We start from the raw sequence: 17,094 nt of genomic DNA on the forward strand, positions 1-17,094 counted from the left end.
TCCACATGCTGAAGAATAGCAGTGCTAGAAGTCCCTGCACAGAGCTACTGCACAACATGAAGGTCAGCATTGTGAAGCATGAAAAATTAACATACATAACTCTGTCACATGCACATGTTTTATTCGTCAAAAAGTATGTCTTGTGGGTCAAAAATCTCAAGAAATCTTTTAAGAAGCAATCAAATCTTATGATAAGACTCCATATATGATAAGCAAATCATATAGTTTTGTTAATTCTCTTCAGGATTCACTTCTGCAAGGACTGCTCACCTGCTTGCAGCTGAGCAGGTGCTCAGCAGCACTTGTGGGCTGGGCACAGAGGGCTCAGGACCGTGAGCCACTGGGCTCAGGCTGCTCCTGCGTTTACAGAGAAGGGGTTTTGGCTGTGTCTCTGCAGCTACTTTTGTTAACGCTGCTGGCTCAGAAACAAGCAGCAGCAAACACAGCGACCTTAGTTTGGGCAGCTTATGTTTCTATTTGCAATTACAGCTATTTCTATGCCTTCTATGTGATTTTATATTAAAAGCAGTACACCTAGTGCCTTCTCACAGATGAAACTAGCTGATACATTTTAACTGGAAACACTTTATTTGGGTATGTTGACTTCTTGGTGTTGTGACTGAATTAATTTTCTTTTTAAGCCAAATCAGTAACAAGGAAGCAGTTCACGTGCCTGTGTGTTGCACCCTGCACGAGGGGACCTTCAGAGCACTGGAAATTCAGGCTGTAACACAGTCCTGCTGAACACTGCCGTGCAGTTCCCAGCAGCAGTCAGAGGAGAGGCCCCAGGTCTTACACCTCCAGCCAAAGGGGCAGGTCCAAAACAACCACAGCACACCTCAGGCAATGCTTGTTGGCACCCAGCATCCCTAGTGCAGCTCCTTAGGCTTTGGGATAGTTCCATCCCAGTGCCTCTTCCCGGGGAAACAAACCCAGCGCTGCTGGGCTGTCACAGGACGTGCTGGCTCACAAAGTGGTATTCGAGCCTCTGATGTTACTTCTGATGTCTTTAAAGAAACTTTGAATACATTCAAGGTGAATTTAATGACCTCCTGTTATCCAGAAAAGGCAAAGTACAGAAAAAATAAAGATCTCACCTGCACTTGTATCTATTATGGTCAACTCATGTTAACAGAATGTTTTGCTTTAATACTTGACTTACATTAATACCTCACATTATTACACGTATGAAGCCAAATATGACGCTAACTTAGTTGCTTACAACCTCAAACCTTACTCCCAATACACATTCCAATAAATTTATTCTGTAAAAACAATACATTTTTTTTGTTTCCTTTTTGTTTTGGTGGTTTTTTTAGATTTTTTTTTCTTGTGGTTTTTTTTTTTTTTTTTTAGTTTTTTACAGTAAACTCATCAACTACAAACCTTGAATACGCAAAAGATGTTCCAAGGACAAGCATAACAAGGATTGAAAAACCAGACTAAATATGTTTTCACAATAAAAGCTGGCATAAAAATAAATAAAAATCTCTATTATCACAATAGCAACAATAATGTACACAGAGTAATGGATTTGGAATGCTTACTTACTAGTCTAGTTCTAGTTCCAAAAGGAAAAAAAAAGCCAGAATGACAGCATCCTTTTTTAAGCCTTTCATTCTTTAAAATTGATGTTTTGTTTTGGTTTCCCATAGGGCTGTATATCACAGTAAGCTTAAAAATGGAAAGCATCCAAATGAATGATTTCAAATTGTGTTGGCATTGGAAAAATCCTTGTATTAATCTAAAGAAACACAAAAAGACTTTCACTAACTCCACATATAGGAACTAAGTCAGATAGTGTACATTACATCATGGTTTGGAGAAGTATTAAGAGTATAACTAGCTAGGTACTTCTAATAAGGAAAGGTATTTTATTACATTATTGAACTTGGCGGTGATTTCAACTGAAGAATAATTTTTCTTTTATGTTGTAAACTGATCAAAACCCAAGAGAGAATGGATATAGGATAATTTAAAATTATGTTTGTATGTGGAAGATAATTGTAACATTGCATGGAGGGGACTCATTTCTAAGATTTAGTTATGTTTAAAAAATGTTGATTTAGAATGATATAATTTAGAGTTATGCCTTTTCTGTCTAGAAAAGGAATCTAAAACATGTTCAAGTATGCGGTATCTTCATAAACCTCAGCCACTGGAAAAGGGCGACTTCATGCAACCAAATAATATGAAAATCAAAAAGTAACCCTTAGAAAAAAGGGTAAAAATGTCATTTCTGCAAACACAACAGATAGGAATGTGAATAATGTGCATACAAACTGGGATGCTGTTGATGGTACTAATGAACAGATGTGGTGACTCATATCAAATCCAAGAATATTAGACAACCAAACATGTAACCTTCTTGTGTTTTCCCTTATATTCAGCAGTCATTATGTTGGTTAAGTCTGAAAGAGAAAGAGAAAAAAGTCACATTTAATGTAAGAAATAACATGCTGCATCAAACTCGATACAATTGTCATGTTTCCACACTTCAAAGTCAAAGGTACAAGTAACCACCTGGTCTGTTCAAACAAATTTTTTTCTAGAGAAAACTGCTTTGCTACATCAACTAAACATATCACTACAAAATATTAATAAGCACAGTTTTAAAAGTAAACATTTAGGGCTGTATTCAGTAAGCAGCTCCAGTGATGTATGTGGGTAGGTTTTTCCCCCAATCACTCCATTACAAACTCGTAGCACACTTCAGGCACAACCAAATTTTGTTTTTCTCCACTTAATCACTAAAGGGCTTCATGCAGGAGCTCAGGCATTGCTGCATTCTTGGATGCCCAGCCACAAGAACACCCTCTTGTTCAAATACACAAAAGCTTAGCAAGCACGAGCAAAGATAAACATTTTCATGGCTAAGGGATCCAAATGCTGCTTCTGAAAAGGAAACCGTTTGGCTCCAGCTCACTGTAAGGTGATGACAGAAAAGGAAGGAACTCCCAAGGTTGAGTCAAGGTCAGCTCTTGCTTTCCCTGACATTAGCAGGATGAGGATCAGACTGTCCTCACAGGATCTCGGCAAGTATCTACAAGTCTTGGTTTTCTCAAATTGAACAGAAATGGGAAAATTCACCTGATGACCCTGGAACATGTTACATTAGCCAGCAACATGACAGCATGAAGTGCACCATGACCACCCACCTCTGGCCAAGGCATCTCTTCTCCTACAACACTACAATGTCTTCCTTGTGTTTGGTCAGTGCAGTTCTCTCCTATGACAAGTGGTTTGTGATCAGTAAAAATGGAAACCTGTGCTTTCCGTGTGGGAGTCCTGGTACATCCTGACTAACGACACACATATCAAGTGCTCAGGCATGCAGCGATGGTTTACAGGAACTACTGGAGCCCTGACTCCCCCAAAAGGTGTAACCATGTGGTGCCCATCCAGCACACCACACTCCAGAGACCTCTCTCCTGTTTCAGAGTCAGTGAGATCATATTTAGAGATGCTTTGGGGAGATTCACTGCTGTTCCTTTTCCTTCAGACTCAGACACTCATTAAAACAACTACATGTTACCAGTCAATCAAACCCTGCTTTCTGCTACGATTCCCATTGGCAGCTGCTGCCCAGCACTGACAGGTAGGATGGGGTATCACAGTTGGTTCCTATGCTGTAACTCTCAGATCCAGTACAAAAAGATGTCCTTTTGGAGTATGAAACCTTTGCAATTATTAACCACAATTCCCTTCTGGGCTATGACCAGAAGACGGGGTAGGATCATTGTTACGTGGGTGCTGGGAACACTAACACTTCCCCTCCACACTGTCTCACAGATAAAGCTGTTGGGCCACAGAGTGGCACAGGAGGGACAACAAAGAGACAGATAATGCAAGTCATCCTCTAGGATTTTCACAGTTCCCGGTGCCATGTTCCATCATGGCACGCATTTTGCCTCCTGGGTGCACTGCCAGGTGCCCCAGGAGTCAGCAGGTCCCCTGTCCCCAGAAGCAGAGAGCCTCAGGGTGGCTGCTCAGGCCAGGCTCCCAGCCCTGCCCTGCAGCTCCCGCCGCGGCCGCTCATCGGGGATGCGGCAGAGCTGAGCACATCCCGCGGTCTCCATGGTTTCACGTCTCTTCAGAAACACATCAGCTCTCAAACATCTTTGTTTGAACAAGTCTCTCAGCTTTGCTGTAAGCTATGGTACAACGTGTGCCATGCTGCCCAGCGCTGCAGCACACAAAGGAAAGAGCACAGGATCTGACTGATTCGAGAGCAAAGCTTCTGTTATCAATGACAGCACAAAGAAAACAGAGCAGGAAATAAAACTAAATCCACAAACTGCCGTCTCTTTTTCCAGCACTGAAAATTTCTTCCTTAACAGTGTCTGACAACTAGTTCAGCCATCCTGTACTTTAAAAGTGCTTTGGCAGAAGGATAATTGTTTACTTGCTCTGTACAATAGCTGTTATTCCACGATGATTTGAGGTCAAAGTGGTTACAGGATTCAATGTACACAGAACTGAAAATATTTCATCTATACTGGCTGCTTTAATCTCAACTTGCATTCAGACATTTGTTTCCTCCGAGTTATGTCCCATGTCCTTAGCCAGCAGTGCTGTTATCCTGAGCTACTAGAAGGCAGCAGACAACACAACTCCTTACACCATATACTATGCCACTATTTGATTTTTATATAGAAATTTTTACTGTGCAATACTTAGACACATTCTTAGGAATATTATCTTTTGCTTTGAAGGGTAGATTTTAGCATGCCTCAAACTGCAGAAAAAGAAAATCAGACAGAAAACCATACTCTGTTTTCATTTTTTGTACAAAATGCTTTTACACTGAACCAAGCCCTAAATGCTATGCTTTCAAGCTGATAACCACTCAAATCTGTTATACAGCCTGACCAATGTTATTCTTGACATGTAAAGAGGAGCAAAGGAACCAAACATCTCAAAACCACATCAGAAGGACACAGTGAACCTGTGTGTCTCTGGCCAATTTGGCCATTACACTTCACAGCAGTAACAGGGATTGTTGCTACCCCACAAGAACACCACAACAAAAAAGCCTGGACACAGGCTGTTTCAAATATGTTCTCCCAAATGCAATGGTGTCAGATGGCAATAACTGTGGACCAGATTTTGATCCCCTTATTCATGCTGGCAGTTGCCTCTACAAATAGATCCACTGACTCAGTTGGTAACTGATGGTCAGTGTGAGTAAAAGGATCACAGTCCTTTACTCCATTTTAATATTCAGGCTGTACCAGGAGTAAGAAAATGTATTTTATTTCCAGCAAATTTATTCTTCTCTGAAGACAGTAAAATCATTTACCTCCTGCACCTGTACACCAAGCAAATACCTCCTTTACCAACACACTTCCCAGACTGTCACTGAAACAGTGAATACCAAAATGAAAACTTGCCACATACCCTGTGTGCTGACCCTGACCTTCTCTAATAAGGCCAGAACCACAGCCAGCTTTTGAATATGAGTATGTAGCCATCCAGAAAGTAAAAAGCACTTTAGGTGTTCAGAATTATGTCAGCCAAGAACTAAAGACACAAGTCACCAGAGATTTAAATGAGGAATGTCAATCTGCTGCCATGAATTCACCAATTTATGAGCTAATTTAATACCATGAAAGTAAGCAACATAGACCCATGAATACCTTTCCACCAGAAAATTATCTTTACGTGGTACTCTGAGAAAGCCAAAACAATTTAGTATTTAACAGCAGGGAACAGTTCTGGAAAGATTCTGTGACTCAAGATTTGAGCAAACTCTGAGATGGGCTGTCTTAGCTAACACACTATTAGTTAATTAATACTGGATTATCAACCCCTAAGGTTCAGGCTCTGCATCTTTCTGAGGAAGGAATCAGACAAAGAACAGCATTTAGGGAAAGAGCTTGAAAAACAGGTAGTGATGGGACACAATTACCAACTATGGTTGGGACTGAGGAAATGTCCCCTTCTTGAGAGTGCCTGTAGTACTCAAGAAATAGCTCAGAAACAAAGGGATGGAGATAAAAAAAGAAAGCACCTTTTCTACCCAAGGGATAAGAAGAAAATCACAAGTTGAGCCCTTGAACAGTATGAAATTGACTGAAAAAAATATATAATAGCTCTGGAAGTACTTTTATTTGCTCTGGGTTTCAGTCTTCAGGAAGCCATCACTTCGCATTTTCAAGCTTACCTCTACCACCTGGAGGTTAGAATTTTCATTAAAAAATATAGGTGAAGGTGCTCCTGCAATCATCTGACTTCGGCTGTTAGCCCTTCAAGAAGATCCCTATAATGCTGAGGGTAAGAGTGTGATTAAAAGGCAAGATTCCATCTGATCTGAGGAGGGGATATGTGTCCAGGCATTATAAAAGCTAATTACTACCTCACTATTAGTAGCATTATGAAGAGAAAGGCTTGTCTCCTCGAGGCCGCTCCTGCAGGGTGTGAGGCCTGGCAGGGCAGGGCCGGGGCCAAGGGCGCTCTCAGGGCATGGGGAGGGCGGCCCAGCCTCCGTGGGCAGGCAGCTCCCAAGCAGCCAGTCATAGTGGCAAAACCATGGCAATGAAACACTCCTGTCCTTGTTTTGTTTGCCTGTGCCTTCCGGCTATCTTCCCACACCTCACTGGAGCGAGCAGCGGTGTGCAGGCCGTGCTGCTCTGCAGGGCGCCATCTCCAATGTCCTGGTGGCCGCTCTGGGGACAGCGAGCAGCGGCTCTGGCCCGCAGGGAGGAACCCCATCCTCCTCACACGGCCTGCTGCTGGCACAGGCCTCTTCTCACCTGCTAAGCCCTTCTCAACAGACCATTATCTCAGCCATGGTGGTGCCTTTTAGCAGACCGAGACATTCTTCTGAATTCATGTGTGCGAACAGAAGGATCATGTCCCATCTGCATGTATATGGCGGTTCTTTTCAACCTTCCTTTCCACAGCAGAGAAGTCCAAGAGTGTGGGCTAAAGAACCTCAATGCCCTCAGCAGAGCCTTGGTGTGGGTATCCAGCAGGACGGGCTGCAGTGTCCACAGGACAGCTGGCCCCTGCCCCAGCTCGCCCATCCAGACACGCTGCTGTTCAACCCCGACTGAGCAAGAACCTGCTACTCTGCCCCCAAGTGCCCTGTGCCTTCTAAAGAGACCTAAAAACACACTTGGTCTGGCTCTGAGGAGCAGCAGGAGATGGAGTGTCCCCTCCTGGTGCTCAAAGAGAACTGCACTACTGACAAAACCTCAGTGAAATGCTGAAGAGATTCATGTGTGAAATGATGATTTTGCAGCAGATATGCCCAAAGTGAAATATGAATCACTATGTGAATCTTTCCAAACTTATCAGTGCTTTTATCTCAAGCTGCCCTTAAAACCACATGCCCATTGCTTTTTACTCCATATTACTAAAACTCCACCTTTTCCATAACATTAAAAGCATTCAAGACCTAGTAACAGACTGGTTGCTCAAGCGTGAGTTCAAGCCTGCATGGTGGGGCTGCAGAAGTCAGAGCAAAGCCACCTCCTCACATGGGTATGACAGTATTGACTGGAAGTATTTCTTCAAGTTGATGCTGGCAGGAAGGATAAGACTGTTGACAATATTTCAGTATTTCAGTACAGAGGCTAAAATATCTGTAATCCTAAAAATGCTGAGAAGCATCATTATGTTGTAAGCATGCTGGACTCTACCTCCCAAGCATGTCACAAGCATGTCAAACCCAGAAGAAAGAGCCATATGAATGTCAGTAGCTACAAAGCCAACATCCTGTGTGACATTTTAGCCACTTAGTGACTGACCTAACTCAGTAAGCATTTTGTCCTTAGATGGAAAATGTGCCTGAAGTTCACTGCCACATACATGGGAAATGCAGCAGGCTCAGCTGAACCTCTTGCTACCTCAGATGCATCTTACAGTTTTCTCACTCAAATACCTATTTGAAGACATGGAAGTGTCACAGGGTTCACGAGGCAGAACGTGGGCCACACTCATCAGCCCCTGACACTCTGTGGGTGAGAGGCTGGGAGGGCACAGATGGGCAGTGTTTCCTTGCATCAGCCTCTGGCTCAAGCCAGCAGCTTGTTCAGAGTGAATGGGAGACACTCAGGGCACATTTTCCTTGTGACCCCATGAGCCACCTATCAAAGTTTTTATAAAGCAGAGTCACAAAACAACTACACTGCACTGCAGAGACATGGGGAAGGAAGCTCTGGGAGGAGTCTTTTAGTGGGAGACAAGAGCAGCTCCCCAGAGGTGGTGTTTTGTGAGAAAGAGCTGTGGCTGAGCACGCAGCTGGGTGCTAAGGCACCTCAGCAGTGTCAGATGAGAGCCCGTGCTGGCTGGCCTCCTGTAACACCTGGGGATTCGTGTCACTCAGCTCCTGTGACAGCCCAGCCTGGCTGCTGCCCACAGAGCCTTGGCATGGGAACTGCACAAGGACTGGTTCTGAGCTGGAGCTGTAATTGCTGGAGCAGAGAGGCTTGTGCTGCTCCAAAGGCTCAGAAATAGCAGGGGTTGTTAAAGATGGCTGAGAAACCAGTAACTCCCCCTGCTCAGCAGCCTTCCCATCTTGTTGTTGTGGTCACGACAAAGTAACATTGATATGAACACACAACTGATACAAACACACAAGGAGATTGTATGGAGCTGCTCTGGAGCAGACTGTATATCTCATCCTTGGAAGGTCACAGCCCAGGGCAGCATCTGCCCTGGAACCCACAGTATGCAGAGTCTGTAATGTGCACATGAACCCTCATGAACTCCAGACACTGGGACTGCACAAATTAAACAAGTGTGAAAGGGTCAGCAGGCTCCCCCTGTTAGTGAGCCAACATGCATTATGCAAATAGTCTGATTCTGCTCCCACATCAATTTTGCATCATTCCAGCTCATGGTTTTCAGTAGCTCCTCTCAGCTGACATCTATGCAAGTGTCAGAACAAAAATAATGCTCTTTTTCAGTCATTTCTCTAGAGCAAAATTTGTACCACTACAGACACCAAGTCCATGTTTCTGTTCTAGACACATTCTGAGCACTGAAATGTAACCCAAGAAGGTGGCATGTGGTACACGCAGGTCACTCCTGGCTCCAAAGCCCCCCGGGAACAAACTGCATGGGAAGTGAATGACAGGAACAGAAGATTACCCCTTCACTGGTTTTCTGCAAATCTGAAGAAGTGTTTCTTGTGTCATTGCCTGCGTCCCCAGCATCAGAGCTGCTCTTATTTTCTTCCTCTTTGCAGTCCTTATCATCTTCATCTCCAGGAGATTTTCGTGACTGCTTGGAGGATTTCTAAAATAATCAACAACAAAGTTAAAATTCAAACCTGAGCTTCAGCCATAGAAAGACACTTCTGAAATGTATGTGGTATGCTGTCTGATCATGCATTTCCCTGTTCAAGGGGAGGATATGTGGGGTGAAAAGCATTTTTCAGGTGAAGTAGCTGGAGTTACTGCCACCAGTGAAGGAAATTTCTGTGAAATTCTGTGTTCAGCACAGGTTGGCAGCTCAATTGACTGAAAGACAGACACAGTAATAGGAGCTGGGTATTAGTGTTGGGTCACCTGTAGGTTTTGTTAGTTAATGAAACAGATGGTGCCAGCTTGACAAAAGTTTTGATTAAACACAGAGATGTAAAATGAGAATAACATTAGCAGAGCTGCTTTCCATACTTTTTTTTAGTGCTGTCAGCTTCAATATATTAACATTAGAGCCATGTGGAACCAATACATCTTTTCTGTTCCCTTTATGTTATGCAATTCTACAGTACAAAAGGATAAATTGTGGCATTAAGCCCACCATTTTCATAATCCTCTGTTTGCCCAGAGTCTTCTGGAAAGAAGATGGTAGACCAGACCTGAATTTCTAATGTAAAACACACAAAAGGGGTGAAAATACATTTTGTTCGGTGGATCAATCACAAAAATTCACACTCTCCCCCAAACTGTGCCTGGATCAGATTGTTTGCTTGCTTCTTCTCATTTCAATTAGTTTTCACTTTCAGAGAAGATGTGGATAAATTGACTCTGCCACATTTTCCAAAATTTTTCAGGTGAAGTGCAGCCCTGGAGGCACATGCAGAACCAGAGGAAGTGACTACAGTGTCACTCCCCTTCACCCAGGTGACAAGTGAGAAGCCTATCTGAACCCAAAGGTGTCACTTCTCAGGAGATTATGTCCACCAGCCACTGTGAGACAGACACATTACTCTTAGCTTCCTGATCTACACTGTTACTTAAGACATTAACCGGGCTGGTAAGTACTACAGTGCAGGTCTTATATCTACAAATTGAGCATCCTACTCCCTGCTTAATGAAGTAGTTCTTCCTCCTTCCCATTCTGAATCCTGGACTGAAGTATTTTACACTCAGCTACAAGAGGAGCAGCTGAGCACGTGTGACCCTACCAGATCTTTCTGGGAGATGGGAGAGGGAAGCTGCAATTCTCCTGGACAGGAACCAGACCTGAACTAATGACTCTCAGGAGGCCCACTTCTAAGGCTTTTTTTTTCCTCAGGAGGCCCACTTCTAAGGCTTTTTTTTCTTCTTGGGGAGAGACCTATCTGAGATGATCAAACCTATCAATCCATCTTTGCATGGTTTTCTTTCCAGCCCTTCTGATCTCCTTCCCATAGTTTCACCTTCTTCTCAGTGTGTGGGCACTAGAACAGGGCAGAATATTTCAACTGGTGTCTCCCCAAGGCTGTATACAAAATAAGAGCACTCCCCTTTGCCTATTTGAACACACTGTTATGATATCAGAATCAAAATGCCAAAGGAGGAAGAACAAATTTCCATTAGGTAAACAATATTCCAATTATAAATGCCCATGGGTAACAACAGGAAAAGTCAGAAGAAAACCTTTGAAGTGTAGGATTTTTTCCGTTTTGAGCCGGCTTTTTCATTCTTCCTTTTTCCTTTTCCATCCTCTTCTACCCGATCACCTTCTTCCTCACTGCTGGCATCTGCTGTATTTCCTCCTTCTCCTTCAGTTTCTGATGAGCTCTGTTGCTGAATTGCCTTTAAAATAACAACAATAATTACATAAACAATAAAAATATCACTAATACTTATTATTTGATTTTTGAAGAAGATAGAAATAGTGGAAATGGACAGCTTACACTTTAATTTCTATAGTTAGGAAGATCTCAGGTTATTTTTGCAATTACTGCGAAAAAGGGCTGCAAAGGCAATTTTCTCAGTCACCACTTGAACTCAGTTATGAGATGCAGATTCTGGGATAGCATGTTCTGAAGGGTTTACACAGAAACCGAAGATCCGATAACAAAAACGTGTTTTCTGGAGGAGAACTAAGGGCTTCTCAGTGGAGACACCTGGTATGTTCTACTTTGGGAAAAACTACTGAAACGTTTAGGCTTTGGTTGCAATAGGAGAGACTTTTTTGTGAGAGATGGCTGTTACACTCCCGTCAAAGGGCAAGATCTCTGTGTCTTGGAAAAGCAAACCCAGACCAGGAGGCTGAGCACTCTTTGACAGCTCATCTCCCACAGACTATTCACTGGATTTTTTAAAAATCCCCAAGTGTATGCAAAACATGTGTAGGGCTGAAAATATGAAACAGGAACTGAGAGAGGCAGCAGCTTTTCTGCAGGTGGTCTGTATCTCTGGCTTGTAGGGTTTTGCGATAATAATGTAAAAGGTGTTTGCCTTCTTTTGGAGGTGATTCCTTCCTTCAAAGGACCACACTTTTTTAATGAGAAAAGTTCTTTGTTTTATACAGCCCACCAACTACTCTTCTCCCCCTCCAGCTTCACTGACTTTCTGCTCTGGACATCCAACAGGGAGAGCTGTTGTACAGCAGCAGCTATCTGCTAACAGCAGCTTAACCCTCCACCTCCTCACTTCTCTTAGCTTTGGCACTGTGTGTTATACATTACCAATGTAAAAATCAAAAGTTCAGTGACCTTAAGGTCTGTGTAAAATACATGGAGCCTGATATAAAAATAAACAAAGAAAGAAGTCAGAAATTATTCATGTTTGTACAGGAGTAAATAAAACCATCCATTTTTAATTTAACTAAATGTGTTGCAGAATTTTCCACTTCACCACCCCAGAATATCATAGAAAGCAAAAGGCTCTGCAGCATGATTAAAGTTCCATTTGTCACAGAGTGTGAGACCACAGTTGTCTTTACATTACACAATTACCAGAGCTGTGAAACTTTCTTGCTCCATCAAAACCAGAACCTTATACATCACTCTTAAAATGCTCACTTTGACAAGCAGTAAAAGAAGAAAATAGGAAAGATAAGGAGCAATAGGTGTGAAAATAATTTACCTGATATCCAGTAAACTTTACTCCAGGGTTGTTTTCTATTTCCCACAGGCCTTCATTAAATCCTTTTCGCTTGTTCGATTTCCCAAACTTATCTTTATATTCTTTATATGGGAAAAGGTCTTTGGGCCCCAGGAACGCACTGCATTTTAACAGAGGTAACATTCAAAAAAGGACTTATCACTCTCTTCTTCAAAAAAATCAAAACATTAACAGTGCAAACGTTTTCCCTATTCTTCTGCTCATTCCATCATTTCTTTTCTAGTTTTATTTTTTTATTTATTTGTCACACTGGATTTGAGTTACTGCTGTGAGTCTGATTTAATAGATTGGCTCACCATACTGATGTTTGATGTAGTAAAATCATGCTGGGTATCTCTAGAAACAACTGAAACATCTCTATTTTATTAACTACTGCTGGGAACTGGCACTTGAACAATTTATGAAAGTTTATGAAACGGTTTAGGATGTCATTGCTTGTGATAGCAAGGGACCAAACTTCCAATCCTAGTGTTATAAACCCAGACAGGCCTCAAAAATGCCACATGAAAAGTTAAGCATGTAAGAAGTGCCTAGGACCCATGAACCAAAATTTATCCCTTGTACTATGGGATAGAAAAAGCAGTGGCATTTATTATTATCTATACTGCCAGTAAGCCTGGGAGCTGCTTTCTTGGAATTGGCCCCCCCATACTAAATTCTGTACAAACACAATAAAAATTCTCTTTCCCAAAATTCTTATAATTTCATATAAGAACAAAAAACAATGGATGAATATAGGCAGATGAGTAATACAAGGAAACAATGAGACACACAGGGTGCTTGTGGCCAAATAGTTTTTTAGACAGCACAGCAAAGGAGGGATTTTGTGCTTTGCTGCTGCCTAAGTCAGCTATGCACTGGGCCAACTAATTTCAGGCACAAGGGAAAAATAATTATTAAAAAAAGAAGAGTGATGATTTGTCCTTCTTTTTCCACTCACATTACAGTAAAACTCTAACTTCTTAACTCTTAAACTGAAGAAAGTATAACTTTCTTTTTGTTGGATATCTGTATCTACTGTATTCTGCATCGTGGCATTGAGATTGTAACCATAAATTAAATTAAAACAATGAAGGCAAAGACCCCTTCATTCTCACATGTAAAGATTCTGTGTCATCAATGACCAGAGCTGAGCAAGTCCCAGTGTCCTTCACCATAATCACTGTCCTAGTTTCCTGATGATCTTTGCAATTCCTGTTAACTCTCTGGTCCCCATTACTGTGGGATTGTGGAGCTCCACCATGTCCAACACATTCATTGTTGTAACATCACCATGACATTGGGAACCTGCCCTTCTGTGCAGATGGGCTTCTGAGGTACAAAGATTTGTCCAAGGTCAAACTCAAGTGATAGCAGGCTACAGAGGAAAAGCCAGCTCTCTTCAGTCTCAGTCTAATACCTTAATCACAGGATCATATTTCTTCCTTTCTGCAATCATTATTTCAGATTAATGCCTGATTTATGCCCAGCATTTATGAATGTGCAAAGTTCCATTCACTTAAATCATCCCACTGGCCAAGCAGTTTGCCAGTGCAGAGCCAACCGGTTGGTAAAAAGGCATCAGATGACAAGTCCCTGAGGAAAGAGCTTCCTTCTAACTCCATATGAGACAGCATGGCATCTACACTCAGTTGGATATTGAGACATATCTTAATTATATAATTACAAAGCCAAGAATGCATTTCTACCTGAAAGCCAAACGGTGATTTCCAAACTAACAGATGTCACGCTAATATTAAATGCTCTACTGAATAAATTATGTTATCTATGCTTTTGCTAATACCAGAAGATGTCTCCTTGTTGTCAAAAATATACACAAACAATTTGAACACAAATAACAAAGGAAAACTGTATGAAACTTAGTATGAGCTACCCTAACTTAGCTCAACAGTAATGTATGGAAATGTTTCTTATGCCTTTTATGTAAAGTAAACACTGAAAAACTGTCTACATCTTTTTTTGAAATACATTCATTGCCACTGGGAGAGTACAAGTTTCTACTGCTCTGCTATAAAACTAAGGAGCTGCAATCTACAGTTCATTTTTAACAGTGAGGCTTTTACATTTATAAAGTAAAAACTACAAACGTTTTTCCTGATTCAGATGCTACAGTAAGATCTTAAACTCACAAAATCCAAAACAAAAGAGATTATCAGTTTGGGATTCATTCATTTTGGAATAAAAGTGGTCAGTTTTTTTCTTAAATGTTTCTCAAAAAATGATGTTTCCATTCAAAAAATAATTACATTTTGGTTTCTGACTTGAAAGCACTGTAAGTTTATTTAAACTTTATTCTTTTCAGATTATTTTGTGACAGTACTATTAGACCACAATATATCAAAATAGCAGATTGTTTCATTCTAGCAATGGGAAGAACTATTTTAACTAAAGAGAGACTATTATGAACTTTATAAAGCAGAAACTGCCTTTAAATATTTTTTTTAATAAAATGTGATGTATGAGCTATGGAGATGATCATATTCTAGAATAATATTAAAATTCAAAAATAAACAATAATTTTTTAATAAAGCTTCAGCTTCTAATATTGAATTTAAAATATCATCAGAATTTCTTTTTTGCCAGTTTTAAAGGAATTCTAGAAAACATGTTACCTGCAAATGGTGAAAGAAAAGTTTTAAAATTAAAATATTTCATGCAAAATGGAATATGACTTATTTTTAGCTACCTCAGACATAGTTTAGAGACATGTACATTAGAATCTTGAAACTCTGTATTTTGTAGCAATTATGATGAGTCCTAACTTACCTCTTGTGCTGTGATTCCTTTCTTTCCCTATCAGTTCAGCCAGCTCAGTTCTTCCATCACTTCTGTGAGCTCCATCCTAGAATATCCCCAGCACAAATCTCCCAGGAATGCACATATTTTAAAGCCCTGTGAGGACTGCCTGAGACTCTGGGGTCTGCTTCCTTTCCTATCACAAACTACCAAGCCAGATCTCACACAGGACATGAGCTCACACATGTCCAAACACAAGAGCCTGATCTCTGCTATCATGGACATCCAAGTAAAAAATGTTTGCCCCTGCCTCTGAGTTCAGGGCTTTTTCAGACCCATTCATGAATTCATGCCAACACATTTCTTTGCAGAAAACACTGGCTTTTATGTTTAGCTCATGGTAGACCATGAAGGCAGCAACATTCCCAACTACTTTCATCTTTCAGTCCCATTTGTTAATACAAATGACTTGGCCTTGCAGGACTTATCTCTAGGTTCCCAATGGCTTCGGTGAAGATTTGTTCCAATAAAATCAGAGAAAATTATGTTAGCTGCAGTGGAAAAAAACATTTTCAAAGGAACAGCTCACGTTCATTCACTTACGTTTCATGAGTCCCAAAAAAGAAGATGGGGTATTTATTCGCTGGAGGCTTCACAGCTCCTTCAGGAAGTTCATCAATCTGTAAGACAGCAAGCAGTGGAAAAAAGATTATTCCCAAAAGTGGCGTCCCTCATCCAAGAATCCCTCCCAAGCCATGGAGGTGCTAGCAAAGATATCCTGCAGCCCTGGGTGATCCCACTGTGTGCTGGGCTGGGAAGGGAAGACAGCTGCTGGTTTTTCAGGCAGGCAGGTCATACAAAGTCAGCACATGACTGAAATACTGCAGGGACACAGCAGGAAACCCAGGAGCACACACAAAGTTTAAATGATTTCATGGGCATTATAATACACAAAGGCAATAAAATCAAGTCTGCTTAATTTAAGTGTTAACTTCAGATGCTGCCTCTCATCAAAGGCATCGAAGCTCAGAGGGTAATCCTGCTTGTCTCACATAGCCACCTCAATAACTTCTGCAACAAATGGGGAACAGACGCTATCTCTGGGACTCTGCAGCTGGAAAACTGGACAATCTCCCAGTGGTGCTTCCTGTGGTGATGGTGGTACAGAGTGTAAAGTGTGTAATGCACACCAGGAAGGAGGGCCAGGGACCCTCCTTCCCCTGCAACACCCTGATAACTGGCTTTGGATTCCTCTCCCCTCTCTAGCCTCTCTCTTTCACATTTCAATCCTGGCCTCGTGTTTCTCAGGATACAGCTGCAGAACAGTGAAAGGAGGGATGCTGAGGGTGTTCTCCTGAGACAGAGCTGGTATTGGAACAAACCCCTCAGGCTGAGTAGTGCCCAGACCCCTTCTCCCAATGTCTGAGTGAGAGCATTGGCTGTGAGGCAGGAGGTGAGGTCCAGGACTTAATCTTGTCCATGTCTAATTTTGTATTCCTCTGCAACAGAAATAAAATAGTCCAGGTGCATACCCACATAAACCAGAAACACAGCAAAGCTTTAAATAAGATCTAAGAGTCTGCCTTCCCAGAAAGGGCACTTCTGAGCATATGTGGGTGTGTGAAATCAAGTGTCCAGGGAACTCTCTGGCTAAGAGAGAGCCTAATGAATCGAGATATCTACAGGGCAGCACCAATGAGCAGGTGAATGGCTTGGTGCCTGGTCTAAGGCAACTCAGTCTCAACATAAGCATATCAAATCCTGCCAAATGTCACTGCAACTGAGAGCAAAGTGCTGACATAACAGTGCTATACAAAATCTGCTCCTCAGCAGAGTACAGGGATGGAACCTGCATGCTTTCACCCAGGAGGCCAGACCCACACGTGCTTTCATTCTCTTTTCTTGCTGAAGGACCCCTAACACTGAATTCTTATTGATTAATAAGCACCAGATTGTTTTCAAAGGATGTCCTCTTTCACCGTAAAGCATCTGCTTGGCTATGTAGCTTTCAAAGGAGTATGAGCTTTTGTAAGAATTCAAACCCTTTTGGTCTTTCTGCAAGGACACC

At 41.8% G+C, this 17,094-nt stretch overlaps 1 protein-coding gene across 1 annotated transcript in view; it reads right to left on the reverse strand.

Annotated features, from left to right (window-relative positions):
• Positions 1 to 100: 100 nt before the first annotated feature.
• The window catches only part of HDGFL3 (HDGF like 3), a 38,393-nt gene continuing 21,399 nt past the window's right edge, over positions 101 to 17,094 (reverse strand). Inside the window, exons 2-6 of the mRNA XM_014887733.2 lie at positions 15,630 to 15,706; positions 12,252 to 12,390; positions 10,815 to 10,973; positions 9,100 to 9,246; positions 101 to 2,411 (exon numbers count right to left, since the gene is read on the reverse strand). Coding sequence (XP_014743219.1) covers positions 2,406 to 2,411; positions 9,100 to 9,246; positions 10,815 to 10,973; positions 12,252 to 12,390; positions 15,630 to 15,706 — 528 coding nt within the window. The 3' untranslated portion in view covers positions 101 to 2,405. The remainder of the gene's footprint in view (positions 2,412 to 9,099; positions 9,247 to 10,814; positions 10,974 to 12,251; positions 12,391 to 15,629; positions 15,707 to 17,094) is intronic.

This window comes from Sturnus vulgaris, chromosome 13 (assembly GCF_052056855.1).
Source record: "Sturnus vulgaris isolate bStuVul1 chromosome 13, bStuVul1.hap1, whole genome shotgun sequence".
Lineage (NCBI taxonomy): Eukaryota > Metazoa > Chordata > Aves > Passeriformes > Sturnidae > Sturnus > Sturnus vulgaris.